Source organism: Mesoplodon densirostris, chromosome X (assembly GCF_025265405.1).
Source record: "Mesoplodon densirostris isolate mMesDen1 chromosome X, mMesDen1 primary haplotype, whole genome shotgun sequence".
Taxonomy (NCBI): domain Eukaryota; kingdom Metazoa; phylum Chordata; class Mammalia; order Artiodactyla; family Ziphiidae; genus Mesoplodon; species Mesoplodon densirostris.
Genome location: NC_082681.1, coordinates 22561277 through 22581558, shown reverse-complemented (window position 1 = coordinate 22581558; position 20282 = coordinate 22561277). Strand labels below are relative to the sequence as shown.

The 20282-nt window shown below is 45.6% G+C and overlaps 1 protein-coding gene across 3 annotated transcripts; it reads right to left on the bottom strand.

Annotated features, from left to right (window-relative positions):
- Window positions 1-6602: 6602 nt before the first annotated feature.
- IGSF1 (immunoglobulin superfamily member 1) lies at window positions 6603-19545 on the bottom strand. 3 transcript variants are annotated; one of them, XM_060086780.1, is made up of 19 exons: window positions 19476-19545; window positions 19313-19339; window positions 18613-18897; window positions 17973-18260; window positions 15774-16058; window positions 15236-15529; window positions 14487-14765; window positions 14030-14150; window positions 12066-12136; window positions 11937-11984; window positions 11260-11550; window positions 10721-10999; window positions 9828-10115; window positions 8775-9062; window positions 8296-8583; window positions 7811-8098; window positions 7413-7691; window positions 6894-7017; window positions 6603-6738 (listed from the first exon to the last, which is right to left on the bottom strand). In XM_060086780.1, the coding sequence occupies exons 1-19, from the start codon at window positions 19543-19545 to the stop codon at window positions 6603-6605; spliced, it is 4029 nt and encodes a 1342-aa protein (XP_059942763.1). The 3 variants fall into 3 exon arrangements, with proteins under 3 accessions (XP_059942763.1, XP_059942764.1, XP_059942765.1); XM_060086781.1 differs by having other exon boundaries at window positions 11937-11969; XM_060086782.1 differs by lacking the exon at window positions 19313-19339 and having other exon boundaries at window positions 11937-11969.
- Between the last annotated feature and the right edge of the window lie 737 nt (window positions 19546-20282).

Here is a 20282-nt window from a genome sequence, read left to right as displayed (position 1 = left end):
ATGAAGAAATGGGGTAAGCTGATAGTATGGATGGTTTAATGCTTAACTTGTTAAATGACCATGTACAAAATGTATACATTTAATCAATTATTGTAAACCCAGGAAGACAAGTGCTTTCCAACACTTGGATAAAGGTGAGACATTGACTAAATTTGGGATTAAGATGAAGCTTGTAAGGATATCTGTGTACATTGCACAACAGAAAATAAAAATCCTCCTTGTTGTCACCATCAGGCCTTATATTGACACAGTACTTTTCTATATTATAGAGCACTTTCAAGTATATTATTTCATTTGATCCTCAGCACAAACCTGCAAAATTAGAATAGTGATTATGTCCATTTTACAGATATGAAAACGGAGGTTGAACGATTCAGTAATTTTCCAAGGGGACAAATAGTTGTGAAGCTGAACATAAAAAATAAACTCTTACTGTAATGTAGTTGTGACAAATATGAAGCTGTATATTTCAACACTAAAATTAACTACATAAATTCAGAGTGAAGGCAAGGTTTAGAAGTACTTCTATAAAAGGCATAGGGGTTTCTGTTAGCTTAAACTTAGTATGAGCCCATAGTGTTTTGTGATTGCTAAATATGCTATTGAGATCTGAAGGGTATATTAATGGAAATATGTAGTCCACCACATTGGAAGTGATAGTTTCTTTCTATCTAAGGTTGGCCAGAGCATTTCTAAGGTGTTGTTTTATTCAAGTTTCTGTATTTGAAGAAAATTCGGATGTTTCACTTGTAAAAGCAAAGACTTAAGGAAGGATTTTACATTACACGTTTTCTGTGGATCAATGTGTATGAAAATTGGAAGAAGGCAGTCCTCAGAAAATTAAAAGAATTACCTCAGCATTTCAGCTACCTGATAATTGAAGGGACAACCATTCGTTATAGGTTCCAAGTCTCCTCTGGGCCCCCAAACCCCCTGTACCCCTCCTCTAGAAGGGTTCAAGTAGAGGTATGGTCAGCCTCTTGTTTGGTATGTTGTAGAAAGTGTGTGCATTGTATCATTTTGAATGGCCCTTCAAATTCTATGATTTTTAAAGTCTAGGGTTCATTCTTTCACTGTGTCCAGATGTATATGATCAAGTCCAACTTTGGGGCATCAACTGATGAATTCCTAAAATTGACTGCTGGGGTTAAGATGGAACAACTGCTTGAATAATGATCCTGTAAAATAAGGGAGTTTTGGCTAGTTTTGAAGTTTCTTATGATGTGTCACCCTTTATGGGATTTGTCTCAAGCTCAAAATTAATTCTAGCTCCTGTACATTCTGCCAGTCTATGATGTCATATAGGTCATCCTTGGGTCTTTAGCATGTGGTACCAAAGATGGCCTTCTGAAATAAGAAGGGATTTCCTCACAAAAGTCATCCTTTATAGGTTAATAACTCATGTGAATGGCTTGAATTTCTCTGCACATCCTTACCACACCCAGTTTAAAACATGACTCTAACAAGGATCCTGTAGAGTTAATTTAACATATGATGGTCTGGCCTAGGGCCTATTGTTGGGGATGGGGAGTGGGCTGAGGGAACATCTTTCTTCTCCAGGCCTCTTTTGACCTGTCACCACCAACTATGTGGTTTCCTTTTCAGGTATTTCCCCAACATGGTGACCATTGCATCACATTGCCTGCCTCCTTAGGGAGGGAAGTTGAAAGTGTTGGTCTATAGCAGAACAGAGTAGCATGGAGCTCTGGGAGTGAAGGGGAGAGATCAAGACTAAGTCTGGGGACCTGAACAAGTCTTCATTTTTAATAAGCCTAGAGGCCAGATTCCATTGGTAAGGAAAGGAAATGGAAAAGAAGGGGGAAGCTGAAGTAGATTTCAACAGGAGGGCCACAGGTTTAACACTGGGCAGTGGACAGCGAGTTAGTCCTAGGCACCTCCTTCCCTTGAGAGTGCAAGGTCAGGATCTCAGAAGAGCCTGAGACAGCATAGCTTAGTGGTTATAAACACAAACTCTGGAGCCAGACTGCCTGGGTCCAAATCCTGTCTCTGACACTTGATGGCTGTGTCAACTAGGCAGTTTGCTTAATTTCTGTGGCTCTGTTTCTTTCTTTGTAAGAAATGTGAATAATGATAGTACCTACCTCATATATGTACTGTAAAGATTAAGATGCTTAATAAATGTAAAGCTTTTTAACACAGCTTAACAAATACTAAGTGAACATGAGTGTCTGTTCAACAAAATAAAGAAAAAAGTAGGGTGCGAAGGTAGACAATTTGGTAAATATTTATTGTATACCTACTATGTTCCAGATACTGTGCTAACCAAAGTTTAGTATGGGGAAATCTGGCTTTGGAGTCAGGCAAAATTGGATTCTAATTGCAGCTCTGACCTTGGCTATGAGCTGGATGGCCTTGGGCATGTTCCCTAACTTCTCTGAGCCTCTGTTTCCTCATGTGTAAAGTGAGGATGATAATAGCACGGGGCCACACAGGATTGTTGTTAGGAGTAAATGAGTTAGTACCTATATGTGTGGTGTATATGAGTGGGCTCACTAAGTGGTAATACATGACTTCTGTAAGCTGGGGCCTATATGATGAAACTTAACAGGGATAAATGTCAAATCTTAAATCTGAGTTTAAAACTCAATTGCAAAATAACACATCACTTGTACACGTGAAGGACAAGAAAGGATTGAACTGGCAAGCTCTTGTGTGAGAAAGAGCTGTGGGTTTTGGTTGACCACAGTTTCCTATGAGCCAACAGTGTGATCTGGCTGCCCAAGGACTAATGTAATTTTAGACGGCATTAAAAGAAATGGTGAGTTGAAATCCCAGAAAATGATCATTTCACTGTCCTCTGTACCTTGTGCTGGTCAGATCACTTCAGACATGTAGGACTTCATTTTGCTTACATTTCTGGATGGACAATGACAAACTCACTGACACACTGCCCAGAAGTGGTGACCTGGATTGGGAGGCAATGGAAAACCCTTTCTTTAGGATGGGATTAAAATAACCCAGGGAAGGAAGCACTAAGGCAATATTTGAAACAGTTTTTTCTTCTAATGAGAATGTTTATAGAACACACCCCACAAGCAATCTGTCAGCAAATCCTGTTGGCTCTTTCCTCAGATGATATCAATAATCCAACCATTTCTCATCACCTGTCTACTACTGTGCTGACCTAACCTACCATCTCTTGCCTCATTATTGTAGTAGTCTCCTTGTAGATATCTCTGCTTCCACCCTGGCCCCTCAGCCTATTCTCTACACAGAAGACAGGATGGTCCTATTTAAATGTAAGTCTAATCATGTCACTCCAGTGGCTTCCTAGTTCATTCAGAGTTAAGTCAAAGCCCTTACAAAGATCTGCAAAGGTCTTGCTTGCCCTGGTTCCCATTACTTCTTTGACCTTATCTCCTACTTTCCCCCTTGCTTACACTGCTCCAGCCACTGTAGTCTAGTCACGGTTTCTCGAACCAGACAGGCATTCTTTTGTCTCAGGGCTCTTGTACTTCCTGTTTTCTCTGACCAGAACCCACTTTGCCTAGATATCTGCATGGCTTACTCCTTCATATCCTTTAATCGTAAGTCAAATGTTACATTCTCAGTGAGGTATTCTTAGTCACCCTTTTTAAATTGCAACAATCTCCCCACGAAACACACACGTCTGTATCTCCTTTCTCGGCTTTATTTTTCATCACATCTTTCATCATTGCTTAATATTCTATATAATGAACGGGTATATAAACTATATAAAAAAGCTGTTCTGGTTGAATCTGGCAGGAGTCGGGTAGGCATGAACTCTGCCCTCTCCGAAACCTGGATAATTGAGAGTTAACTACATAGAGATACATTTGCAAACGAGTGTTGGCCAAACCTTGGAAGCAACACTGAGTGAGATATTCTGGACTCAAGTAAGACAACTCATACCTTCCAAATGTTGTAAGACTATTATGTGTAAGAAGTAGATTGCATCTAGGTTGCAACTTGGGTCAGAACTAGAGCCAGTGAGTATGAAGGGAATATACACAGGCAGATATGAGATCAATCAAGCAATCTGAAATTCTCAGGTTGTCTCATGGAGTGGTGAGCTCCCCATCGCTGGAGGTGTACAGAAAGAGGCTGTGTACTACCTGTCAGCTTTGCTATGAAGGAGATTCTGTACTGGGTTGGGGACTGGACCACACCACCTTGACAATCTTTGTAGCTCTAAGATGCTGAGGACAATGATGTGGCCCACGGGTAGAGGGTAATTTACATTTGTTTTTTAGAACTGAGGAGAGGATTTTTGGCCTTTGTTTCTGGAGTCCCAGAGACAAATTCTCCTCTCAAAGGTCCATTCCACCCTAATTGAGATTCCATTTCCCAGAAATTACTTGATGCTGAGCTGATTAGAGGCCAGCCAGGGGTAAAGGGACTGATTCCCATGGCAACCAGGTTAAAAAAACATACCATGTGGAGCATTGTCAGCAACAAGCTACGTTTGCATTATAAATAGATATTTAATTCATTGAAATAGCTCTGACAGTGAGTAGGAAAGTTAAATCCCAAAGCCACTCTTTAAGTATTTCACAGTTAATTGACAACTATTTTTTTTTCTCTTCTAAATCATGTAGAACTTGGTTCTCTAAGTGTAAGAATGGTATATGTGAATGCTTTTAGAAAACCAACTAATAGTCCAGTGTCACAATATTTCTCACTACTTGTTTCTCATTTAAAGATTTATCAGAATTTTCTCTTATTGCACAGGTATCTCTGTTTGACTCTTTTTGATACTGGAGACCCCAGGTTCAATGTCTGGATTTCACAAGTCTTTTTCTATCATTTTTGCTTCGTCTTCATCCTGCTTTTCTAACGCAGAGGTTTCTGTAAATTTCAGTCCTTGGCCCTCTGCTCTTTTCTTCCCATCTCTCTTTCCCTGAATAGCTAAAGCAATCAAGTGATCACTTGTTAACTTGCACAGCCCTACCACTAGGCTTGACAATACAGGTTGGAATATCCAATGATTGGAAAACAAAATCAGACCTGATCAAAGGACTTCTATCCTAAAACCAACGACCAAAAACAGGCCTCCCTCCAGGGTTCAAAATGTACAGCTTGATTGAGGGTTAGGGATGGAGAGTTTGAAGGCAGCTAGTGGTGTTTGGCAGAAAGCAACAATTAGGTTTCCCTAAATTCAAAGGTAAAAGCATTTTTGGAAAGAATTTTTAGAAACACTATAAGAAATTAGTATATGCGACTAATAGAATCTCATCAAATGGAAATCAGTGTGAGACTTTGTACTTCTACATTCCAAAGAGCTTAATACAAATTAGTCTATAGTACTCAAGAGTGTTTCATTCTGTAAGGATTAAGGGAAATGTGATGCATTTTTTTCATTAAGTTGCTGGGTAAATAAGCTTCCTGATATAAGAATATGGGAGTTGTTTTCTAAATTTTATCGTAACCAAGGATAAATAACTCACTGTGTGCAGCACCCTTGTACATTGCTCTATTGAACAGTGATAGCTTAGAATTAAACAGTGTTGGGAGGTAAGGAAATTTAGGGTCAGATATGAAGGGGTTGTGACCTCCTCTAGGACCCGTAGGTCAATTCTTCTGAGGTCTTGAACAGGTTTAAGGAATTAGGTAAGCCCCCTTCCCCAATACAACCCTCCTAATGTGTACTGGATTCTCACCCATGCAGCAAGTTGCATGCTGATCCAAGGAAAGAGATCAGGGGCTCAGAATGTGAGCCAGCCTCCATTTGGAATACTGGGAAGGAACACTGGGACAGGACACTGGGAGGTCTCGTGCTCTAAACCAATCACCTCACTTGCTTACTCACTCTTTGAGATCCCACCACCAGAGAAAACAGGGCTTTCTTTAGGGAGGGGCAAAATATTTAGCTTTTATCAACCTTTCACACCTAAGAGTGAATTAATGTACACCTGTGGTTGTTAGGTAAGGGCCACAAAGCACACTTTGCCAATTTCAAAGTTCTGTAGTGGACTAATCCTAACATTGGGAAGCAGGTGTACTACAGACCTAGAAGTAACACAGTAGAAAGTATGTAACTTCAGTGTTTGCCCTCCTCAGGCTCAACTTGGAGAGAATATTGCCATTCATTCATTCTTCCATTCATTCAAAAGTGAAATGGAAGGATGATGGGACATTCTGTTCAATTACCATGTCTCAAACCAAAATGGACATTTTGGAGCCTTCCCTCCTCCCCAACCCCATCCTTGAGCTCCTTTCTCTGTACTAGCAGCGCTGTGCTCTCTTATCCTGCCGTGGAGATCCGCTCCAATACACCATTTTTGCTAAGTGTTAAGTGGACAACAAACCAATGGAAAACCACTGCCATAGTTTTTGCAGTTAAATAGTGAATACTCTCTTTATTCAGAAGAATATATTTTTAATAGAATTTCATGCACCAGTAAATCAGTACAGTGAGGAGTTATGAGGGCAGGGAATCTCTCTTCAGGAAACATCTCACCCTGGTAGGGCTCTCAACTCCTAAAATCCCCTTGACCTATCTCAGGCGATTAGTGGCCAAGGAACAGTAGATGGGGTGGACTCCCAGGGAAACCAGTCAGATTTGCAGGTCTCTGAGGATAAAAAAGAGGAGAGGAAAGCTCTTGCCAAGGAGGAGATTATTATACTGGGACTGGCAGTTCCACTGAGGTTCCCTGAGAGATTGATGAGGGAGAGTTGGTATTGGTGCTCAGGTCGCCTTCTTGGTTACACTCTTCCAAGGCTATGGTCTGGTCTCTTCCATCTGTCTCTGAGCCTCTGTGTAGAGAAAAAGACATGACTAAGGGAGGATCCAGAGCCATCAACCTGAAAACAGGTTGCATTGTGGGACTCAGATTCTAGAGGAGCATATGGACCATTGTTTTAACAGAAGCCCCTGGGTTCACAGAAGGAGGCTGACATAAGGCAATTACCTGGTTCGGAGTCGAGGCCACTTCTTCCACTCTATGGCTAGCACCACCCCCAAAGCTACAACCACCACCACGATCAGGGTACTTCGGACAATGTTCCCCAGAGTGCACTCCTGAGCAGCAGGCCCTGTGGTGATAAAAGAGCAGAAACCAAGGCCATAGAGATCAGTGCATGTATGTTCTCCTGGATCTCTTGTTGCCCCCTCATCTGGCCTCCTCCGGGGTTCACTCAGGAACCATATGTTGAGACTGTAGATGGGGTGGTCAGAGGCAGTGCTTATGCTGAGGCAGAAGCAGCCCTCCTTTTGGGGGGTGGAAGAGGCCTTGAAAGTATCCTTCTCACTATCTTTGAGTGAATCTGAGGTTCCACCTCCTTACCAACCCTAGGAAAAAGAAAAATGACCACACTTGAGGTCTCTGACTCCAAACCCCTCCCCCTCCATGTTTGGCCTGTCTTCATGGAGAGTACCTCTGGGATCCCACGTATGTCATGCCAGAACCATGGAGGGATTATCATCTCACCTGCTGCCCCCACCAGCTCCAGGGGATCACTAGGCTCTGACCAGATATCAGGGTAGGCCTGCAGACGGTAGCTGCAGCTATAGTTTCCAATGCCCTTTCCTTCTACGTTGTTGATGACAAAGTCTCCATCCTCTGAAAACTGCTGAGGTGCTTCTTCTCCATCATGTTCCAGGACAAACTCCACACCTGGCAGGGGTCCTCTGCACTGAAGGGTGATATCCTTTCCTAGCTTGAACACAGTGCTGGGCCAGGCTGACAGGGAGGGTTTAGGGGGCTTATCTGCAACCAAGCAGGACACAGAGTTAGAAATGGCCTTGAACCCAGCCCTTTACCCCCTTAGGGCTAACTACTAAGAAACTACAAAATCTAGACTCTTACTGAAATCTCCAAGACCTTACCAGTCACCCAGATCTCCAGGGAGTCACTGTGATTAGAAGCTGCAAAGGGAGCAGAATCCAAATAATAAACACAGCTATACATCCCAGAATCTTCACTGCTCACTGCTGGCATCCAGAAGTCAGCCCTGTACCCTCTTGGCCTCTGTTGCCTTAAGGGCTCTTGAGTACCCTTCTTCAATAAGACAAACGTTGAGTCTGGCAGTTCCCCTTGACATTGAAGAGTCATGTTTTCTCCAGGGGCCACCATGGGACCAGGCTGGGCTAATAGGCTGGGTTTGGGGAGCAAACCTAGAAGAAATTGACTCTTGGTCATAGAGAGGTGGCCACTTTCCAGGGCATCACTGGAGTCTCAATAAAGAGGAGAGACTACTGCTTGCCTCTCCTTGAGCTCTTGGAAAACCGTTTACCGTTTCCCATGAACCACCTGACATCTTACTCACTCTTTTCTATACTCCCCTGCCCACTCCAGAGCATCTTCCCCTTACCTGTGACTATGAGTTCCAGGGTGTTGCTAGGCTGTATCTTGATAGGGCTGGTCCAGTCAGGATGGTAGCAGCAGCTGTAACGACCTATGTTAGCACCAGATATATTGGTGATGGGGAATGCCCCATCAATACTGATGGATCCCCAGAGCTGCACTGAAGTGGCTTCTATTTCTTTGTGTAGAATGTACCCTACTCCATGGACTGGCCCTTGGCACCAGAGAGTAACATTCTGCCCCATGGTAACCACAGAACTGGGCTCAGCAAACAACCATGGCTTCGGGAATGTGTCTAGGAAGAGACCAAAGATGGAAAGCGGTTAGTATGCAAACTTATCACTCGCTGAATTAACCCTTTATTTTTCTCCTTCCAGACACAACCGTTCCCCTCCATGGCCAAGCCTAGCCTTCCAAGAGGGATCACCCTCTCTAACCCCTATTCCAGTTGTCTCTGTCCCAGTCCCATGTCTTGTCTGTCCTTACCAGTCACCCAGATCATAAGAGGCTTGCTGAGATATGATCCCCTGTTTGACATAGTGGTCTCATAGTAGACACAGCTATAGTTCCCAGAGTCGTCTGCTCCAACAGTGTGGAGGAGGAAGTCAGCCACGTTCCCTGATGCACTCTGAAACTGTAAGGGAACCTGGGTTCCCTCCTGCAAGAGGGCAAACCTCATGCCCTGGAAAGCCCCTTGGCAGCGCAAGGTCACATTCTTCCCAGGAAGCACCACAGGACCTGGCTGTGCCAGGAGAGTGGGTTTGGGGTAGAATTCTGAAATTAAAGAGATCACAACATGAGAGAATCCTGCCCCCGACATTCTGAGCATTGTTTCTTTAGTGTTATTAGAAGAAACAATATATGCTTATTGTAGAAAATTAGAAAATACAGGAAAAAACCTAGGAAGAAAATACAATTCTACCGCTCAAAGATAGCCATTCGTTCTACATTTCTATGTATTTATTTCCCATTTATTTTTTTGTACATGGCCATGTCATCGTAGCTATAACTATTTGCATAATTGGGCCTACTATATGCAAAATTGTGTAGTTTAATAGTTTTCACTTTATATTGTAAATATTTTCCCATGACGTTAAACAGCCTTTGAAAACTATCATTTGTAATGGCTGCATAATATGCAGTTGACATTTCAAGGTCTTCGCCCTTTCTCTGAGGGCCATCCAGCCCACCAATCTCTGACAGCCCAGCTAAAGAAAAAGTGGACATTGGGCCTAAAGCTCAAGGCCAAGCCACAAAAAGATTTCAGAAATAGGGCAACATGTGAAACACCCCCATCTGCCTCCTTTCTTTCCCCAGAAGTGAATTATTTTCCTCCCTCTTCTCCTCTTTCTCATCTTCCTGTATTAGTGATCATATAAGCAGCTGCCGTACATGGACTGTTTACCATGTGCCAGGCACTGTCCTAAGCACATTCTTGGTGACTTTTAGAAGGAGCACTTCTTCCTCTCCCACTGACAGCCCTCCCGCCCACTGTCCCAGAGTCAGTACCACCTCCACCTGCATTTCCCCACTCCTGACCTGTCACCACGAGCTCCACAGGGTCACTGGGCTCAGACCAGATAGCAAAGTCATAATAGCGGCAGCTGTAATTCCCTCCATCACCAATGCCCACCGAAATGATCAGAAAGTGGGCTGCACTGGCTCCCGGACTCGCCCAAGACCTGTCACTGGACGCTATTTCACTTCCATCTTTGTAAAGAATAAAGCTCATTTGCTGGTGGGGGGTGGAGCAATTGAAAGTCACTCGGGCACCAGGAGTGACCACAGGACTGGCCCATGTCTTGAATAAGGGCTTGGGGTACATTTCTAGAAGGCAAAAAACCAAACACAATACAAAACCAAATTAAGAGAAAAGAAAGATTGCTAATATAGCAAATATTGGTTCCAGAAAGCTGCTTTGTTTCCTATAGTGTCTCATTCAGGAGAAGGTGCATTTAAAAGTCAAGGCAAAACCACTTTGCAGATGAACTTTTCACAGGGACCCCTCGCCCCACCCCTCACCTCCTCCAGCCGAATCCTCCCTGTCAGCAGAATGGAAGCTAGCTAAAAGAGTGAATTGTCACTGGAGCTCTGCTGATTCCCTGAGCCTCAGTTTGCCCATTTGGAAAAGAAGGGGAAATGGTACCTGATCCACCTCCTTTGAATATTTGCTCTATAGCTAAATGAGATAATTGATATGAAAATAATTAGAAAAATTAAATCACCCTCTACAAACCCCAGCTATTAATAACGATTATGGCTATTAATATCGTGCAGCCAGAGGCCCTGGCACTCCCAGCGCCACGCCTGCCTGGCTCTAAGATTGGACACAGGCTCCTAGGACCAGCAGCAAAGTTTGCTGTGAGGAGAGGAGTGTCTGACCCAGAGCTTCGCTTCCCCACTCCTCTCTCACACACCCCTTTCAGCTCTACCTTTTATGACAAGCTCCAGGGGCTCACTGGGCTCAGACCACTTGAAGGGGTGCTTTTCAGTGTGAGTGCGGCAGCTATAATTGCCTTCATCTTTATCCTCCATTCTTTGGATTGTAAAGAAGGCTTCTCTCCCAAGGGCACCAAGTTGCTGGACAGGTTCCTGCACTCCCTCCTTATACAGAGCAAACCCCATGCCTGCCAGCCATCCTTTGCACCGGATTTGCAGTTCCTGGCCCCGAACTGGGGGGGAAGCAGAAATGACAGGTTTGGGGAGGATGTCTGGAAAACAAAACGGGGACACTCGGAGTCACTTTGTCAGCACAATAGAAATCCATCCTGGACTGACCTTTGCCTCTTCCTGTCAGTCTTCTCATAACTCTGTTCCCCACCCCTCCCCCCATTTCAGTGCCCCTCCTCTCCTACAGGCAGCAGAAGCCCCTTGGGCTCTGGGTCTCTGAGCATTCCCCATCCCTAGGAACAGTGCTGGAGTCCCAGGGGCACTGGGGATCACTCCGTGAGGACGCTCTGCCTTTTCTTACCTGTCCCCACCAGCTCAAGGGCCTCACTGGGCTCTGACACAGCCATCTCCTCCCACGAATGGCAGTGGTAACTCCCGGTGTGGCTCTGGGTCAGGGCTCCAAGGGGGAAGGCAGCCCGGACCTGCTCTGAGGCCGGGCGAGTTGCAATCCACCCGGTCCCGTCCTTCAGCAATACAAATTCCTTAGTTGAGCCAGAAGGGCTTCTGCACCAGAGGGTTAAGTTCTTCCACGGGGCCAGAGGGAAGTTGGTCTCTGCCCACAGCTCAGGCTTTGGGGTTGGCATGATTATTTCTAGAAACAGCAGAGTTAGTGAAGCCATCCTCCCTCCCCTCCCCCTCCCCCTCCCCTTTTCCTTGCCCTTGAACACCCTCCCCAGATCACATTGCCCACCTCCCCTTTCAACCTCAATCCAAACTCTCTCCTTCTCTCCGCAGGTGCTGGGGAAAGGGGAAGCTGATGTCTCAGCTGAGGCTCAGAAAAATGCAGAAGCTTGGGGGAAATTTTGCAGGCAGAGAAGCAGAGTTGGAGGCTGAGTTTTGCCAGCAGCTTTAGCAAGTGCCCCTTCCTGGCTGTCCTTCCCTCCCAACCAGTCACTCCCTGGCCACTGACACTGACACTTTGTAGTTATTTCGGATCTCCAGGGAGGAATGTCCCAGTCTGGAGCAGGAAAAACTCACCAGTCTCTTCTGTCAATACCCCATTGCACAGTCCTGCAAAAGAAATTGCTGCCAGGGCTTTGTCCCCTCCCCCACGGGACTTCACCCCGGCCTTCTGCCCAGGCCCCTTCCCCACCCCCTTGTACTCACCACAGCAGAGAAGAGCTGTGAGTATGAAGAGCATGGTGACCCCTTGAGCTGTTCCCAGCAACCAGGCTTCTCTAGCAAGACCAGAAAAGAGATGAGAGGAGTTGCTGGGATTAAGGGGAGGGCGGAGAGAAGGGGGCGGCAATTTATGTCATTGGCTTACTCACCACCCAATAGGGATTGGATATGGCCAGGATAATGGGATATAATCTTTTCTGACATGGATGACTTTTCTTTTTGAGGCCTCACCACCTACAAACCTCTTGCTCTTTCATGACCCACGTGCCCCCCGCCCCCTCCCCCATCCCCAGACGATATCAAATGTCAGGTCCCCAAGGCCCCCGATTAGGCTGTTGCTGGAATTGAGATGTCAGATGGGAAAATGCCTTTGTAACTCCAGCTCTCAGAACCCGTGGAGCTCAGTGTGATCGGCAGCTCTGGGTGGTGGGGGTGGGGGTGGAGGGAGAAATCTTGGGTGTTTCTCAGTCATCAAGTTTAAGTTGGGAAGCAGTTTTTATTATGGCAGTATTGGTCCTCCGACCGACCTGCCTCACCTGCCTTTGTTATGGAAGGGTTGCCTAGGCAGCAACAGTGAATTACCAGAGGATTGTCAGTGCTGAGCTAAGCTTGTCAGAGAGTGGGATCTCTCTACCCCCACCCAGATTATGACTAGAAATGTGCAGCATGTTTAGGTTATGGGTCCTGTAGAATTAGATTATACTAAGCCAAAATTCATTTGACATTTTTTACTTAGAAAACACTGACCCTCCTTCCTGGTCAGGAAAACATGCTTTTCAAGCTGCATTCTCTGAAATCTGGTTTCTGAATTCATTCTTTGATGCAGTGGTCCTGGGCTGAGGTGGGGCACTTGAAGCTACATTTTTTTCTAACCCCTGGCTTGAAGGTTACCCCGGTGTATGTGGAACTCAGGATAGGTTCTGTGGAGAACTAGGACTTGACCCCCATTGAAACTTTTTGAAAGCTCAAAGGGTAGTGGTTTTGCAGAAAGTTTAGGTGGCTCCCTTCTCATTACCCAGCACTCTGTCCCTCAGATCCCAGGGGGAAACACAGGCACACACAGTCATAGTCATCATCCATTGTATATTGAATACTCCTAGGCACACGAAGTCCTGTGATCATGGTGGGGGAGGGGTACAGCCAGGATCACAAGGTGGGGGAAAGTAAGCAAGGCATTTGGAAACAGAGGCCCCACCAAGCTAGGAGCTGTCATTTCTCTTCTCATTTTCAGGCAGAATAGCCTGAGCACAAGGCCATAAGGATCAGGGAGAGATGGAGATGACCCAGGGGACACAAAAGGATAAAAGTAAATGGCAGGAGAACCTGTTTGGCTTGACATTTTATGGGTCAGAGGAAGCAGTCTGATTCCCTGGCCAAATCCATTCCCTCATCAGATGCCCACCCAGGCTAAGGCTATATTCTCAGAACACTCTGCACAGTGGTTGGGGGCCAGAGTGGCAGAGAGACTGGTTTCCATAGCAGCTAGGATGGACTACAAGGCTTGCTAGCCCTTGAGAGCTAGGGGTAAGGGTGAAAAGTTGGGATGGGAGTTGGATAACATCCTGGGAGACAGGATAGCATGGCTTCTTACAAAAAACCGTTCAATTGAAGTTAATGTGGAAGACATCAATCATCTCTGAGAGGCAGGGTGGCTTGGGAGGGAGATTTGGGCACCCTCCTGGGGGAATCAGTGAATGAGGTTCTGATTACTTCTCCAGACTCTGGGAAATATGCATTTATCCACCCTCTGGCTTGGGTGCTGACCCCTCTGTGAGGTGAAAGAGAAACTGCTGGAATGAGAAAGTCTTATATCTTAAGCGCAGAAGGTAGAGGATACAAAGGGTGCCCCCCTGTGGCTTGTCTCAACTGGAGTATGACCAATTCCTGAATCTCTGGGGAGCCTGAACTCAGCTAGATTGAGGAACAGGGGGTTGGGACAAGACAGTTACCTGATTCTGAGTCTCCGACACTTCCACCTTATCCACAGCTCTACCAACAGCAAGGCAACAAGCTGCCTGATTAGGGACAACCTGATAGCCTCATTCAGAATGTAATTCCAGGTGAGAAAGCCTGTGGCCAGAGAAGACCAAAAGCAGGGACCTTGATGGGGACAGGGACAGTTGAATACATTCATGGGGGGAGGGGGATCTGGTTACTGCAGGTGAAGGGAAGTTGAGACAAAAGTGGCCTTATTTTCATGAAGAATAGGACCCTTGAAAGTATCCTGCTCACTGCCTTTGAGTGACTGTGAGACCACTCCAGAGGAAAGATGCCCAAACCCAAGGGCCCTGACTTACAAGCCCCCAACTACCCTTTCCACATCCTTCTGGGCATTGCTCTGGGATCCCAGGGGTATGATGGCCAAAGCTGCGTAGGGGGCATCCGTATGAAGAGTGTTCCTCTCACCTGCTGGCCCCATCAGTTTCAGAGGCTTACTGCGATATGACCAGATGTTAGGATGTGCCTCTATGCGATAGCTGCAACTGTAGGTCCCCGTGCCTTTCCCTTCAACATTACTGATGATGAAGTCTCCATCCACTGATAATTTTGGGGATGTTGCTCTTTCTTCCCATTCCAGACAAAATTCAAGTACTGGTTGAGGTACTCGGCACTGAAGGGTGATGGCCTTTCCTAGCTTGAACACGGTGCTGGGCCAGGCTGACAGGGAGGGTTTGGGGGGCTTATCTGCAACCAATCCAGAGACCAGAGTTAGAACAAGTGACTTTGAACTCAGTGCCTCCTCCCTCAACAAATGTTTCTCAGGTCCTTATTTGGTCTTCTCTTTTTTTTTCACTTCCACTAGATCACTGGCTTCAAAATTTGATTGTGCATCAGAACTCCTTGGCCCATTCCTTGATTCTCTAAAGACTCCTAAGTTCCTAGCTTCAATCAGAAAGACCCATACCTGTAAGTTTCCCCTGGTCTTAAGGAAAATAACTTTTCTAGGGGTCACGATGGAGCTTGTCAATGCTGATTGACAGGGCTTGAGTATCAACCCTGGGAGAGAAGGTACCTAAAGTTTTTGGAGAAAATTCTACACCACTCTCCTAGTGTGTTTTTCTTTGGCTCATAAATCCAAGAGGGTACAGGGCCACTAGCTCTTTCTTATAACACTGTAATTATGATAAAAACAAACAATAGTTGTTAGCACTTGCCTACAACCACAAGCTCCACGGTGTTGTGTGATGACATCCTGATGGAGGTCTTCCAGGAGAGGAGATAGTGGCAGCTATAGATGCCAGCACCACTATAGGTCACATTGTTGAGGAAGAATGACTCATCATCACTGATGCTGGTGGTATCCAAGAGCTGAAGTGTTTTGTCTTCTCCTTTCTTATAGAGTGCAAGCTCCACTCCATCCACTGGCCCTCGACACCACAGGCTCACATTCTGACCCATTTGGACCACAGGACTGGGCTGAGCAAGTAGCCAGGTCTTGGGGAAAGTGTCTAGGACAAGACCCAAAATATAAAAGGCTAACTGTCTGACTTACCCCTCCCACTACTTAGGGTTCTTTTTCTCTTCCTCCAGTCAGTCCTCCCTTGGCAAATCCCATCCTAAGCTCACTTATACAAATTCTGCTCCTTCCCCCACCATTAGCCCTGGCTGCATGATTAGGTTCTCCGGCAGGCCCTGAGCAACTTGTACACCCTTAGCCCCTACAGCAGGTCCCATTGCATCCCCCTCTCTTACCGGTTACCCAGATTTTCAGGATATCACTAAGGAGTGAACCCCTGGATGACCCATCATAGTAAAAACAGAGGTAATGTCCAGCATCGTGGATGTTCAAAGCCCGGAAGAAGAAATATGCCTCATTTTTTAATGGCCTCTTGCAGTAAAAGGACTTCTCCAAATCTTCAAGCCTTATTAAAGCAAAGGTCATTCCACAGATTGGCCCTTGGCACCTGAGATTCAGGCTTTCTCCTGGTGCCATGATGGGCCCAGGATAGGCTGTCAGAGTTGGTTTGGGATAGAGTCCTAGAAAGGGAAGAGACCCTGAGTTAGATGTAGGATGATTCTTCCTTATTATATTCTGGTTTAATTTTCCTAGTTTCCTTAGATAGAAAGTGATAGCTGAAGTTTACCCTCTGCTCCCTCTTCCTTCCTTGAATCTCTGCCTCTTCTAGGAGGTAATCGAGGGTAAGTTCACTTATGCCCCTTCCCTCTCACCAGACTCTATCAGCTCCACTGAGCTCTAACTACGTGTAGGGTGTGTCTCAGTGGAATATCTACATTTGTAATTCCCTGTATCTTTCGGTCCCTGAAATGCCAAATGTAGTTCTTCAAACCCCCCAAGAAACCAAACTTCTGAAAATGACTTTTATTCCATCTTCATAAAGCACGAATGCTACTGCAGTATTAAGGATGGCTTTTGAACACATTAAGCTCACAGAGGACACTTCCCACAGGGGATTGAAAGAAGCCAATAAGGAGGGATTGGCCAGTAAGTCTGCCACCCAAAGAAACCTCTGTTAATGGGGTCACACCCTCATTTCCATGTATTGTTCCTCCAAAGAGATTAAACTACAAAATAGAGGGCAAACCTCACTCCCAAACCACTCCTTCTTACCCATCCCAATCCCAGGTAGGCCCACCCACCCATTCTTGGAAGGATCAGCTCTATCACATGCTCATTAAGCATTTAGGATGTGTCAGGCATCGTGTAGGTCTAGGAATATACAAGTAAAGAAGATAGACACAGTCCCTGTTAGCCAAAAGCTCATGGCCTAGTGGGAGACACCAGCAAACAGGTAACTGCAGAAGTGTGTGTTAGTGGCATCTACACTGGAAAGACATTCGTACAACAAACATCCATAACACGCAGTTCAAACAGACAGGCTTTTGTTCTTTGATCCTCAATAAAAAGCTATACTAATAAAATTAATATCTACCATTTATTGAGAACTTATATGCCAGGCACTGTACATATATTATATTTAGGCAAATCCTCACAACAACCCTGTGAGGTAGGCATTATTATTATACCAATTTTGCAAATGAGAAAACTGAGTCACATAGAGGCATCATACAGTAGATTGGATAGATACTGTTATTCCATTTTAGAGTGGGGGAAACCAAAGCACGGAGGTGAAGTAACTTGCTCAATATCACACAGGGAGGCAGTGTCAGAAAAACTAGGATAGAAACTAGGATTACTGCTTCTAAGTCCAGGTACTTTCTGTGGCACCACAGCTTTCCCCAAGCCTATTTAACTTGATGAGAGAGCTAAAGCAAGTGTGGCCAATTCTGTCTAGAAGCATCTGGGCCATGGGGTGGGGGAGTTGGGGGTGGGGTGTGTGTCTAGTGTTTGGGCATTGTGGGGGAGGCTTCTACTGTGTTTAAAGCTTGGTACTGCCTTACTGGATCTGTATATACAAGACTAAATTAATTTATAAAGTCATTTCTAAAATATGAACTATCACTTTCTTTGTCATTTTTTGGTTTATTTTTATCACCAGCACTAGCAACTCATTCTATTTTCCACACTTAAAAATAAAAATCAGAAATAGAATAAAAATACTTTAAATTAAAAAAAATCAGTTTATAAGGCTGCAGTGGCAGTGCCTGGCACATATTAAGTGCTCAATAAATATTAGCCTAATGAATGAATGAATGCATGATTTTCGACAAGTAGAGAACAACAAAGCTGTGATGAGCTGAAGCTGCTGGACATTTGGCTGGACTCACTCACTAGCCAAGTGATTGGCTCCCAAACATTTGCCTCATAGCATGTGTGATTCTAATTTGCATCTCAGTAAAATGTCAAATGACTGTAGCTCATGGGCCTTGCAGAGAACTGGGCAAGGAAAGTAATGTCAAAAACCCTGGCTCATCCAACCATGATCCCAGGGACAACGATCATCAGACCCCAGCAGCCATAGCCACACCCACCTGCCACAATCAGCTTCAGGGGGTTGCTGGGCTCTGACCACAGGGTAGGGAGCATCTGGATATGAGTGCGGCAGATGTAAACCCCTTCACTCTCAGGTGTCATGTTGGCAATGGAGAATATGGCCACTGTCCCCGTTGGGACTTGGTAATCCACGGGTTCTGCATACCCCTCTTTGAACAGCATGAATACCAAATCCTGCAGCCAGCCATGGCAGAGTATGTTAACATTACATCCAGGAAGAGGGGAGGTCTCAGCCTGGATCCAGAAGATGGGCTTGGGCAGCTGGCCTGGAAGGAGAGAATGAACTGGTATTCAGGTAGAGCAAGGGTAGTGCTGCTCAGGGAGCAGCAGAGCGCTCTACTTAAATGAGTCTTCCCTGTATGACCCTTATTTGTCACCCCTTCTTTCCCCATCTAGGGTATCCCCTATGTTGAGAGCTTGCCCTCTAGATCTGTTCCAGCGTCTGTGTCCTCACTCTGCATCTATAGAGACTAGGCACTTATTTACTAACTGTGGAATGCATGCATTATACATGCATGCATTTGAGGCAAACGAATGAATTAAACCCTGCTCTGGGAAGGCAAGTTTGAGTCCCACGAGCTGGAGTTTATTCTTGATTATCTATCTCTGTCTTCTTACCTGGTGCCTCCAACTCTAAAACTTTACTGGGCTCTGACCAGCCTGTCTCCTTCCAGTAGCAGCACCTGTAAAGACCTGTATTGGACTGAGTAAGGGCACCAATGGGGAATGAAACTTGGAAGGTCTTGTGGGAAGGGCGGATCCAGGTCATCTGTGTCTTATCTTTCAGCAACAGGAACTTGCTTGAAATCCGAGAGGGGCTTTTGCACCAAAGTGTGATGTTCTCCCAAGGGGCCTGGGGGTAGTTGGTCTCTATCCACAGCTCTGGTTGAGATTGCATCATTGCTGTCATTCCCAAAGATAACAAAGATGTCAGCAGTCCACCCCTCTCCCTCCCATAACATGCCCCTCCAACGTCCCTTAAAATTAGCCCCCACCCAGATTCCTCCTTTTGTCTTCCCTTGGGGACAGGAGTGCATGCTTTTATGGGGGATGGGATAGGGACCCCAAGATATTTGTTTAAGGAATTCAAGTGAGTTGGGGAATGAAGTGCAAGTCTTGCTTCCTTTCCATCTGAGACAAAGTTCTTTACTATTCTGTGGGAAACCAAGTCATGAAGTAAGAGGTCCTGATTCCCAGCCAGCTCAATCTGGAAATTGCCTTTGGGATCTCAAGGCAGTTATGTCCAGGGCCATGGAAGCAGGTCAAGGTCTTGTGGCCTTCAGGAAGGAAGGTCCTTGAGGTAGCAGGACTCACTTACCTATTGGTGTCATACCCAGACTCAACCCTGAAAAGAGAGATGATGGTAAAGGAGAGCCCCTCATTGTTCCCACCCCCCCTCAAACCTCAGTATTCTCCATTCCCTCCCCATAGGGGTAACTATGACAGGTTCACTTGCCCTGCCACCACTTCCTTGTACTCACGAATGCAAAAGAGTAAGAGAGTGAACGTCCGCAGCATGGTGGCCCCTTCCCCTGGCCTGTCCAGGGTCATGGAGCCTCTGGAGTCTTGAAGGGCTTTGCCCCTCACCAGGTGGTGAGATCTAAAAGCAGAAGTGTTTTTACTCAGGGGACTGATCCTGCTTCGGAAAGTTTAGTCTGGATCAGTAAGTTGCACCTGACATCCCTCCCTTCCTTCCACTCCCTCACTGGCATGCAGGGTTACTGGCTACTTCTTCTCTTTGTCCCTTTTCCTCACTTCCCCCTTCTCCCACCCAAGGTCTTGGCTGGTATCTACCATGTCAGATTTATTGAGATGTCTGTTTGTCCATGGGATCTCAGAGGCCCAGAGGCCTAGTCCAGGCCAGCAGAAGCCACATGGTATGAGGGAGATGGGAGGTGTAGAGTCACCTTTTCAGGTCCTTTACTCATACATATATATTTTTGTCTGAGTACTTCAACAACCTAGCAAAGGAAGCGTTTCTACCATCACCATTTTGCTGGCTAGGAAACTGAGGCTTAGACAGGATATAATTTGCCCAAAGTCAAAAGATATTAAATATCAGAGCCAAAATTCAGATCCATGTTTAACTCTAATGCTTATGCTCTAAAACCAGTATTTAAACTTTCAGAGGCAGCCGTTGCCCCCTTTCTCACCCTACCTCACCCGTACCATCTCATCCCATCCAGGCCTCCCCTTATGCAGAATGTCAGAATGCTTCAAATCTAATATTACTTTCATTCTTATTTCTTACCCCCCAAAATCTCAAAGCCTCCATCTTGAGTAGGTGT

Coding starts and splice junctions, on each gene's coding strand:
- IGSF1 (XM_060086780.1), bottom strand. CDS start 19,545: ATGACCCTGGACAGGCCAGGGGAAGGGGCCACCATGCTGCGGACGTTC. Junction 16,059..17,972: donor CCTGAAGCTGATTGTGGCAG/GTGGGTGTGGCT, acceptor TTCCCTTTCTAG/GACTCTATCCCAAACCAACT. Junction 14,766..15,235: donor CGTGGAGCTTGTGGTTGTAG/GCAAGTGCTAAC, acceptor GATTGGTTGCAG/ATAAGCCCCCCAAACCCTCC.